The following is a 12161-nucleotide window of genomic DNA, read 5'->3' as shown; positions in this document are numbered from 1 at the left end:
GCCATTTTTTGTTGGAATGTTGGTTTACTATTGAGGAGATTTGGTCATTAAGGATTTGAATTTGAGGATCATGGGGGTTGGTTTCTCTTAAGGAGTCTCTTTGCTGGATAAGGGGTTTAGCAGACTGAGGGAGGGTAGGGTTGGAATTTTTGATGAAGCCAGCAGGAACAGTGTGTTTGGAGGCAGTTTGGAGGATTTGGCGGAAAGTGGCTTCACCTTGGGAGCAGGAGGAAGGGTCAGGAAGGTCTTCAAAAAGGGTTTCAGTTTCTAGGGTAAAGGTGTCCCAGTCTGCTTTATGGAAGTTGTGGAAGGTTTTGACAGGGCGGGGGGTTCTGGTGATTTCGGGAATGGAGAGGAGAATGGGAAGGTGATCAGAACGGAGGGTGGTAAGGGTGTGCCAGGAGAAATCAAAATTGCATCAAAATAATATTTACATTTCAAAGTTTTTTTTATATAAAACCATGGTAAAACCAAAATTTTTAGTTGATAAACCAAATATTAAACATAACCCTAGTATATTTATTAAGAGATATAAGTTTCCCGGAATTTTAATGTAGGGAGGAGATTTAAAATCTGCAACAAATTTTAAGGATTTTTTATAAAATTCGTTTTTTGTATAATTCTTTATCTAAAAGCGGAAATACAAATTAAGTTAATTAATTTTGGCATCCGTGATTGGTGGATTTTAAAAATCTGCGCTCTGATTGGATGTCGTACATCATTCAACCAATTAGAGCGCAGGTAGTTTAAAATCCACCTATCCTATTGGTCAAAATTAATTAACTTAAAATGTATTTCCGCTTTTAAATAAAGAATTATACAAAAAACGAATTTATAAAAAAATCCTTAAAATTTGATGCAGATTTCATATCTCCTCCCTACATTAAAATTCCGGTAAACTTATATCTCTTAATATTTATAAAAAAAATACTATGGATCAATGCTGGAAGGTGCTCTCCTTCGTGGATAGTTCCCTTTGGCTTGCTAGCATGGAATTCTTGTTTTAGCTCGCTGCGTGTTTCACTTTATTTAAGAACATGAAAATCTAGTGTAAGATCCAATTAATATATCCATTAACTATCCTGTTAAATCTACCGCTTCTAGTATGATTTTGATAAATAAAAATATTTAGGAGCTCCATGTTGACTGGTCTGTACGTGCATAACCATGCGGTGTACACAAATAATGACAACTGCAGCAGCCCATATTGGGTTCAGGTACATTTTCAATAACATTTAGTGACGGACCTACATACATCCAATCGTTCAGTATAAATATATAACACAGACAACTATCTAGATCCAGTGTTGGTGACCTTTTTCATTTGTTGTAAATTGCTGTTTGCTCTTTTGTAGCGACTTTGCTGTGTTAATATATTGGCTCACATTCAAAGACTCCATTGAAAGTCATAGGGTCCATAAGGTGGGGACATACGGTTATTTAACCCCTTCCCCCCTCCCCCCTCTATTGTCTTACTTAAATACACACTAGCGGCTTCGCCCCTAGGAGCCTCAAGGGTTTTTAAGGAAGGAGTGGGTGAGGTTATATCTTATTGGAAGGGTGAAGATACCATCCCACAAAATAGTTTAAAACCTTTATTGGACTTATAAGAAGCTTCACTGTACCATATCGGTTAGGCGATTATCTAGATCCTTCGCTACAGACATAAAAAGCTTACTACTTTATATAATAGGATACATACACTTCTTTTAAAGTAACATTGCTGCTTATAAAATCTCCTAGCCCAGGATGGGAGGGGACATTTGGACTGAAATTATGCTGGTTACCATAGTTGTATAAACACTTTCTCTCATTTGTTGGCGTACTAAAAAAGATAAACCCTGTAAATGTGAAAGAGGTAGTTGCAAGAAATGCATTACAACCGGCTATTTTTTCATATTAAATGGTTTAAACTACATTAATATGACATGTATTTGAAAGAATTTTAATCTTCTAACACTTAGTTTGAAAATATCAAGACTTGAAAATTATATTTTTTTGATATAAGCAACTTCTAGTTTTCACAAATTTATAACTATTTAAGTGGTGCCTAATTGTTATTTTATAATTATACAAAAACCGTTCAATGCACATCATGAAACTATCCCTTTTAATTCAGGAGCATGAGCCCAGAACCTTTGCTCCGTACCTGCAGGACTCAGGATATAGCACCGCCTACTTTGGAAAATATCTGAATAAATACACAGGTAAACATTATTTGTAGCTCCACCTACTTAAGAAAACCTCTAAATACACAGGTAAACACTATTTGTAGCTCCACCTACTTAAGAAAACCTCTAAATACACAGGTAAACACTATGTATAGCTCCACCTACTTTGGAAATATCTCAACAAATACACAGGTTAACACTATATGTAGCTCCACCTACTTTGGAAAATATCTCAATAAATATACAGGTAAACACTATGTGTAGCTCCGCCCATTTTGGAAAATATCTCAATAAATATACAGGTAAACACTATGTGTAGCTCCACCTACTTTGGAAAATATCTCCACAAATATACAGGTAAACACTATGTGTAGCTCCACCTACTTTGGGAAATATCTCAATAAATACACAGGTAAACACTATGTGTAGCTCCACCTACTTTGGAAAATATCTGAATAAATACACAGGTAAACACTATGTGTAGATCCACCTACTTTGGAAAATATTTGAATAAATACACAGGTAAACCCTATGTGTAGATCCACCTACTTTTGAAAATATCTTAATAAATACACAGGTAAATATATGTGTAGCTCCGCCTACTTTAAAAAATATTTGAATAAATACACAGGTAAACACTATGTGTAGCTCCACCTACTTAAGAAAATATCTAAATACACAGGTTAACACTATGTATAGCTCCGCCCATTTTGGAAAACATCTCAACAAATATACAGGTAAACACTAAGCTCCGCCTACTTTGGAAAATATCTCAACAAATGCACAGGTAAAGATATTGGTTTTAATTACATAATACATGGGTACAAGAAGTTTTATAAACCTGTTTTTGTTGTCTTTTATTGAGTTGTTAAAGGTTAGTTCTGAACCAATAGTGTTTAAACTTTTCAACCAATACAGATGTAGTAACTTCTTTGTTTAGGTGGTCATGTTCCAGCAGGATGGGGTGAATGGCAGGGACTTGTCAGAAACTCCAGGTAACAAGTCAGATAGAAGTAAGGGGGTGGGGAAAAGTTATTTCTCGTATTCATTCGAATTCGGTGGATAGGAACCGGTTCTCATCCATACGAAAAAAACTAATTCTAGCATAGTATTACATCCAGCTTTCTACGAATATAAAATTGTACAATTATAAGATAAAAACCAGTTTTTTTAGCCTGTGCCTTCGGCTATCGTATTATAAACAGCTTTCCGCTGAAATTAAAATTAAAAGGTTATCTTAAGTAATGATGAAAAATTATCAAGCAAACTAAAACCTCGGATTTTTTTGATACCTACTTTGTAATTCTTTTGAATTATATGTATATCATTTTTCTTGTCGGTATCCTGCAGACATAAAATGTGCTGCCAGCCGTTTAGCAGCAGATAATTAAAGGGTGTGCAAAAAAAATGCGGACATTATTAATTTTGAAATTGCGCGGCTTGTGTTATCAGTAGAAAAATACTACGCATTCTGTTAGAACCGCTGAGAAGTCTGATTTAGGAAATATAAAAACGATGATACGTTTAGTTTAGGAGCTACGTGTAAAATGACCCAACTGACTTCAAACTTTATTTTCAAGTAAATTCTGGGACATTTTACCACCTAGCTCCTAGATTACTTGTAGCACAGGAACTGTTCTTATATTTCCAAAAAATACAGTTCATAGTTGTTCTAACGGTATGCGTAACATTTTTCTACTATTAACACAAGCCGCGTAATTTGAAATTAAAAATGTAGGCATCTCTTTTTGCAAAATATCTTCTCAAATTTTTAGTTATATTTAGTGATGGCAATCTGTCGAATTTTTGGGCCGGATTCGGATTCCGGATTTTTAAAGAATTCGTCAAAAAAAGTGGCGGATTCTTGCGGATTCCGGATTCTTAATTTTGGCGGATTCCGGATTCTAGCAATATTTTAAAAGGATTTTTTTAAAAATTAAAAAATTAAGTGCTACATATGTCCTAAAAATCAATGTTCTTTGGCTTCAAAGAGGAGGAGTTGAAAGAAAAAACTCAAGACGCTAATTTTAGCCTACCAATTAAGAATCCGGAATCCGCTATTAAAAAACGGATTCCGGATTCGGATTCTAAAATTGGCCAAAAATTGGGCGGATTCCGGATCCGGATTCTGGATACGGATTGCTATCCCTAGTTATATTTTATATTTACTCGCAAGTCTAGTTTTACATCAGTTGGGACGTTTTTAACACGTAGCTCCGTGACTATTTTAGGAAACTGCCATTTGGGAAGAAAATTTTTTTATAAATTAATCATATCAATAAAATTTGACTGTATATATAAATGTATATAATATTCATTTAATTCATTTATTATTTTGTTGTTTTTTTTTCTATGTATGTACACCCAAGAATAATAAATCTAATCTAAAAAAAAAAAAAAAAACTATACGTAGCAGAGGAATCGTTCTTAAATTTCCAAAAAATAGACTTCTTAGCGGTTCTAACGTTATGTTTAACATTTTCCTACTATTAACACAAGCCGCGCAATTTCAATTATAAAATGTCCGCATTTTTTGTACACCCATTAGTTATTTTGTCTTAACAATGACCATTTGATTTGCTCTTAATCCAAAGACATGCTACTTTAAAGAAAAGATTTTAAGAAATAATTTGTTGAAAACAATATATGTTTTTTTTTATTGAACCATAAGAAAATGTTAAGATCTTACTAAGTCTTGCGGTTTTCTTGATTATTTTCCGTTAAGTTGAGTGAACCGTTAATTTATATATATGAAATGGTCATAACAAAGAACAGTTTGACTTAAAAATCGCATTTGACTAAACTGGTACTTTACGGAATATATGTGAAAAAATTACCTTTATCTATCAAGACCATATTAATTTTCATGGATAGTAATAAAATGCCGTTTCTGGAATTTGTACGCTGTTATACCTACGCAATGTTGGAGTGTGACGCAAAAAATGCTTGCAAGATTATCTAATTAGCTACGATATAAAGAAGAATTTATCTCAAATTGCAAAAACTGAAATCTGAAATATGCGTCACCCTTCAAACATTGCGCATGAACCTGTACGACTTTTAGAAACGGCATTTTATTACTGTCCATGATTAATTTTATTAAATTAGGTTCTATAATTATACTCTGAATGTGAATGGAGCACTCCATCACCATGGCTTCAACTATCAGAAAGATTATCTACCAGATATTATTACTAATAGGTTAGTTTGAGTAGCGAAACTACTATATAATTCATTTTGTATGTCCGTCAGTGATGTGATTTTCTTAGCTGCTATTTAAGATTTATATAGCTTCAACTATCAGAAGAATTATCTACCAGATTTTATTACAAATAGGTTAGTTTGAGTATCGAAACTACTCTATAATTCATGTTGTATGTCCGTCAGTCAGTAATGTGATTTTCTTGGCTGCTATTTAAGATTTATATAGCTTCAACTATCAGAAGAATTATCTACCAGATATTATTACAAATAGGTTAGTTTTAGTAGCGAAACTACTCTATAATTCATGTTGTATGTCCGTCAGTCAGTAATGCTATCGAGGAAATGTGATTTTCTTGGCTGCTATTTAAGATTTATATAGCTTCAACTATCAGAAAGATTATCTACCAGATATTATTACAAATTGGTTAGTTTGAGTAGCGAAACTACTCTATAATTCATGTTGTATGTCCGTCAGTCAGTGATGTGATTTTCTTAGCTGCTATTTAAGATTTATATAGCTTCAACTATCAAAGATTATTTACCAGATATTATTACAATTAGGTTAGTTTGAGAAGCGAAGCTACTCTATAATTCATGTTGTATGTCCGTCAGTCAGTGATGTGATTTTCTTAGCTGCTATTTAAGATTTATATAGCTTCAACTATCAAAGATTATCTACCAGATATTATTACAAATAGGTTAGTTTGAGTAGCGAAACTACTCTATAATTCATGTTGTATGTCCGTCTGTCAGAAATGCTATGAAGGTAATGTTAGTTGGCTGCTACTTAAGATTTATATAGCTTCAACTATCAGAAGAATTATCTACCAGATATTATTACAAATAGGTTAGTTTGAGTAGCGAAACTACTCTATAATTCATGTTGTATGTCCGTCTGTCAGAAATGCTATCGAGGAAATGTAATTTTCTTGGCTGCTATTGAAGATTTACTTGGGTTTAACTATCAGAAAAATTATCTACCAGATATTATTACTAATAGGTTAGTTTGAGTAGCGACACTACTATATTATTCATGTTGTATGTCCGTCTGTCAGAAATGCTATGGAGTAAATGTGATTTTCTTGGCTGCTATTGAAGATTTATATAGCTTTAACTATCAGAAGAATTATCTACCAGATATTATTACTAATAGGTTAGTTTGAGTAGCGTCACTACTCTATAATTCATTTTGTATGTCCGTCTGTCAGAAATGCTATGGAGGAAATGTGATTTTCTCGGCTGCTATTTAAGATTTATATAGCTTCAACTATCAAAGATTATCTACCAGATATTATAACAAATAGGTTAGTTTGAGTAGCGAAACTACTATATAATTCATGTTGTATGTCCGTCAGTCAGTGATGTGATTTTCTTAGCTGCTATTTAAGATTTATATAGCTTCAACTATCAAACATTATCTACCAGATATTATTACAATTAGGTTAGTTTTAGTAGTGAAACTACTCTATAATTCATGTTGTATGTCCGTCTGTCAGTAATGCTATCGAGGAAATGTGATTTTCTCGGCTGCTAGTGATATAAGATATTTGGCTGATATTTTTAGTGAAGATTCCTTTGTCATATGCGCATCTTTTTTATACATTGTTTTGTCCATCTGTATGTCATGCTCTAACTGACATAAACCTTATTTTCAAAGGTTTCGTGATTTTTATTCCTTTTCTTGTGAGAACTGAACATCTACAATCTACATTATAATTCACTTTGTCTGTTTGTCCATATTATATTCTGAGTGACTGGCCATATGATTTGTATTCCGTAAGGTTAGGTAATGTATTCAATTTTATGATTAAGAGCTAAATTAATGATCCTAAACCCTTACCTTTTAATTACCTCGTACGTGCGTGATTGCAGTCCAGGACCTTTTCGACCTGGTGTACTGTCTAGGTCCTGGTCCAGCAATCCAGGAGAACTAAGGATGACTGTTACGGACCCTTTATGTCCAAACAACCAAGGATATTAGGTTAAGTAACATCCAAAAGACAACCAACTCTCTGTGATGCACGACCTTTGTCTGAGAAGTTCCAACTGTGTATGGTAACGAGTTGCGCCTGTTTTGGGCAAGACATTCCCCCTACTCTAACTATTTATGTCGCGCATCTGACATAGCAGCAGTAGGAACCATTGTAACGTCTTTAATTATGACGCGGTGTCTGCCCGAGATTCGAATCTATCACCATCCCGACGACGAGCGGATGCACTACGTGTTGAGCCACGGTCGCGGGTCCTAAACCCTACTAGATAATAAAGGGGAACTGGGATTAAACAGCACAATCGCCTTCTCCAGTCTAATTTTTTTTCTCTCAAAATTTATATATTTGTTTTCTATTTTATATGTTTTACTTTATACTTGTAACATATTAGACTGTTTTACTGGCGGATTTTGCATTAAATTAAGAATGATTTAAAAAGGGAAAAGTAGGTTGCGGGTAAAATCCGTAAAGGTTGTGTGTTTTAAGTTAAAAACAGTAGTAGAACGATAAAAATTTATTTTAACTTTTTTAAAAAAATTGTATCTATAGTTTTTTTCAGTTCTACTATTTTTAAGCCTTAAAACACACACTTTTCCCTTTATTTTTTTATGAGACTGATTTTAAGCGTTTTACTTTATATTATAAATTTTTTTGAAGGCAACTAAAAAATTTGTCTTAATGTCACAATTATTTTAAGGAGCCTGAATTTTCTGCGCTGGTCCCTGACAACCTCTCCTGACACTCCCGTACTGGCCACTCTCAGCTATCCAGGTAATATCCGCTGGATTAGAACCGGTTCTCAGTCATGCTATCCGCGGATAATGTCCCTGGACAGCTGTCTGTAATACTATGCTATATATTAATATATAAAACTCAAGGATATAAAGGGACAAGACAATAGCGGATATATCGATGTACATCCCCAATGATACCAAATATTATCCCTTCTGTATATTAAAATTAGTGGTAGAAACTTTTGAACTTGGATGTTATACCTTTACAAAAATAAAACTCATAAAATAAGTCTTTTTCGCGCATTTATGTGCACTGCGAGATAATTGTGCATTATTGATTAATAGCTATGCCAGATTATTTATAGGCCTTCTTATGCCGCTTTTAACGGTGTGCGGGTATAATATGTACGTTCAGCCGTTTGGCAGTTAGCAGCCTTTAAAATTCATAGATTTTTGGAGATATTCGTTACCAGGAATATTTTATAGTTAACTGCAGTTAATCCATCTTTTTTTAGGACCTCACGGGCCCGAGGACAGTGCTCCTCAGTATCAAGGATTATTTCTGAATGTGACCACCCATCATACCCCTGCTTACGACCTCGCTCCAAATCCAGACAAACAGGTTAATAATAACGAAGCTACTCAATAATTTACTTTATAGGTCGTCGGTCTGTCAGTTATGCTTTAGGATAAAGATTTTATATGACTTTTAATTTTTTAGAAACCCATTAGGTACTAAAGAGCAGGCAATTAACAATTTCATTGGACCATTTGTTTGTCTCGGAAGATAAATTTATTTTTCTTCAACAAATCTTTTATTCTCTTTTTAAACATACCTACAATCTACATAGTAAGCTCGAGAAAAAATGTTTAACTGTTAAACAAATTGGACAATTAATAATGTCCATATTATTTTTTCAAATGTCCTATTGATATTTTTAAAAAGGCATATTTTTACATTTTCCTTCGATACAAAAAAAGCTTTTAGTGCTTTCTAATTGTTTGTTCCTGTCTGTGTCTCACTCTTTTTTCACACTCTAAACTTTGACTGTAGTTTAGCAAAAAGAAAGGTTTTTCCAGTATTGCTTCGAAACATATTAATATCCGTTGGATTAGAACAGGTTCTCAGGAATACTGAAAATTCTAGTATATCATTGTATTACAATTTTTATGAAAATTAAAGGGTATTTAAAAAAAACCAATCGCTCACAATTTGAACCATCTTAAGTACTTCAAATCATGGAGTTAGACCCCATAAGGTTTAGAGTTTTTAGTGGGGCATGTAATAACCTTACAATAGACACCTTAACCTAACTCAATCCTTGCCAATTAGGCATAAAAAAGTCAGACCTATTCAAAATTGAGACATGACGGTTTTGTCTATTTTTAGTTCTCGATGTTTGCCAGGTCTTTCTTTTAAATGACAAATTTGCTTTCATTGTGTTAGAAACCTAGTTAAGGTGTCTATAGAAAGGTCTTTACATGCCTCATCAAAAACTTTTAACATTATGGGATCTCTCTACAAGATTTCAAGTACTTTGTTCGGCTTGTTCTTTTTAAATAACACAAACTTGTCTTAATTTGTGTTAAAATATCACTTTCCCGGTAGTGCAAATTTCGAGCTCTAGTGCTCTGGAGAGGTGATAGATTCAAAATTCAATATTGTTTTCTTATTGTTATTGCTTGGGCTTGAATTGTTTTTTTTATTTTATTAGTTTTGGACCAAAACAGCAAGGTTAATATTGAAAAAAAGTGAAGCGTTTTTTAACACCCTTTAAATAAAATCTGAATTATTATTTGTTTCTTAGCCTGGACCGTCGGCCCCTCGGTTTAACAAAACTTTTCTTAAGGGTTGGGTTTTTAGTACAACCATCTCGTTACTTTCCCAACTTTTTGTTCGATTTTTGTGAGAGATCTTTGAAAAAGAAAGGGAGGTAGTTTTTTGTATATACATCTATACTTTAGATCTGTTTTATACTCTATTGTTTTAGTGGATTCTTCGTGAGACAGGTAAGATGGCGCCTATCCAGCGCAGGTTCACAGATGTGCTGATGACGAAGCGCCTTCAAACCCTGCAGAGCATTGATGAGGGCGTTGAGAAGGTTGTTAAGCTACTTCAGGTAAAACAAAGGAATATAAATTGTTGTACATCCTCAATGATGATAGACAAAATAAACCCTCCAATTGATTAAAATTAGTAGTTGAAACGTTTGAACTTTATGATCCAACCAATTAAAAGGGGTAGTTTCACGAAATGCATTTGAACTTAATTTAGTGAACCGCATATTCTTTGCTAGTTAATGGGTTAATCTATATTAATACAGCATATATTTGAAAGAATTTCAATTTTCTACCACGTAGTTTTTAAAATATCAAGACTTGAAAATCGTCTTTTTGTGATATATGCAATTTAAAATCTTGATATTTTAAAAACTACGTGGTAGGAAATTGAAATTCTTTCAAATATATGCCATATAACTGTAGTTTAACCAATTAACCAGGAAAACATATGCGGTTCACTAAATTAAGTTCAAATGCCTTTCGTGAAACTAACCCTTTACTGAAGTCCCAAAGTTGTTAAGCCAACGAACAAGAAAATGTTATTATAAAACTTTGGGGGCTAGTGTAATAAAAAGCCCATTGTCTCCTCTCACGAGGGTGTTGAGAAGGTTGTCAAGCTACTTCAGGTATAATACAGAGAGGGGACATTTTTAATAACTTTTTTTATTCGTTGGCAAAACAAATTTGGGGACTTTAGTGAATTTGATTTTAGTGTTGAAACGTTTTCATCATTAAATTAATCTTCCGAAGGGGTAATTTTGGGGATGTACAATGTACATCAATTTATTGGTCTTTGTCGTATCTCTTCAGATCCCAGGGTACAAAATCTTGGTCCTAGAAGGCAGCCTTGGGGTACTCCAATTGGCCAATTTGTAAGAAACCCGCGAACGTAACGTGTAGCGCATCCTCCCTGTGTAGGGGAGGTGATGTGTTCGATCCCGGCTTAACATCGCGTTACAACTAAAGACGTTAATAATTGTTCCTACTTCGATCTACTATGTCATAGTAAGGAAAATTCTTTGGCTCAAAACAGGCGCAAGTCATTATCATGATAGTTAAGACTTCCAGGGAAGTGTTGTTCAAGCAAAGATTTGGTTGACTGGTGTGTTATACTTTATAAATACAGATAAACACACGCACACACATACACACACATCTTGTTACTTTTCTATAAGGATGTATAACACAATTACGAATTTCCTGATTTTTAAAGGAGTAGTTGCACGAAAGGCATTTAAAATTTAACTTAATGAACTGCAAATTTTTTCCTTTTTCAATGGTTTAGGTTAAACTACTTTTAAGGGGATATATTCAAAAGACTTTAAATTTCTACCAAGTAGTTTAAAGAATCGTTTTTTGTTATGTATACAATTTATATAGCTGGCTATTTTCATAAAAAAAAAGCATTATGACTAATGTAGTGATGTCTAATTGTTTGTTATTTATTGAAATACAAAATTACATATGTTATTTTTGAAACTTATGCATGAAATCATTTTCTGAAATGCACTTCACTAAATCTTAATCAACATATACGTTACTTCTTTTTTTATGACTTTATAACATCTGCTCTATTAACTTAAACTGTCCGTTTGTCCATTCATGTTTTCCACTTCTTGTGAATGTTTCAGGATTTGAACCAGTTGGACAACACGTACATATTCTACACTAGCGACCATGGATATCATCTGGGACAGTATGGACTTGTTAAGGTAACTATATAGTAGCTAGGATACTCTACACTAGTGACTATGGATACCATCTGGGACAGTATGGACTTGTTAAGGTAACTATATAGTAGCTAGGATACTCTATACTAGTGACCATGGATATCATCTGGGACAGTATGGACTTGTTAAGGTAACTATATAGTAGCTAGGATACTCTACACTAGTGACCATGGATACCACCTGGGACAGTATGGACTTGTTAAGGTAACTATATAGTAGCTAGGATACTCTATACTAGTGACCATGGATACCATCTGGGACAATATGGAC

At 33.7% G+C, this 12161-nt stretch overlaps 1 protein-coding gene across 3 annotated transcripts in view; it reads left to right on the top strand.

The window, feature by feature from the left end:
- LOC145307195 (extracellular sulfatase Sulf-1-like) overlaps nt 1-12161 on the top strand; it is a 39216-nt gene that overhangs the window by 5456 nt on the left and 21599 nt on the right. Inside the window, exons 4-12 of one of the 3 annotated variants that reach the window (XM_080149562.1) lie at nt 1133-1217; nt 2120-2207; nt 3112-3166; nt 5280-5372; nt 8064-8137; nt 8616-8722; nt 10092-10202; nt 10770-10787; nt 11793-11873. In XM_080149562.1, the coding sequence (XP_080005688.1) occupies nt 1133-1217; nt 2120-2207; nt 3112-3166; nt 5280-5372; nt 8064-8137; nt 8616-8722; nt 10092-10202; nt 10770-10787; nt 11793-11873 (712 nt within the window). Of the gene's footprint in view, nt 1-1132; nt 1218-2119; nt 2208-3111; nt 3167-5279; nt 5373-6400; nt 6529-8063; nt 8138-8615; nt 8723-10091; nt 10221-10769; nt 10788-11792; nt 11874-12161 lie in introns of those variants that run through there. The other 2 variants (XM_080149561.1, XM_080149563.1) reach the window with 2 other exon arrangements.

This window comes from Acartia tonsa, chromosome 15, assembly GCF_053477335.1.
Source record: "Acartia tonsa isolate MP-2025a chromosome 15, ASM5347733v1, whole genome shotgun sequence".
NCBI lineage: Eukaryota > Metazoa > Arthropoda > Copepoda > Calanoida > Acartiidae > Acartia > Acartia tonsa.
Note: the sequence above shows the minus strand (reverse complement) of the source record. Positions and strands in the feature narration are given on the sequence as shown.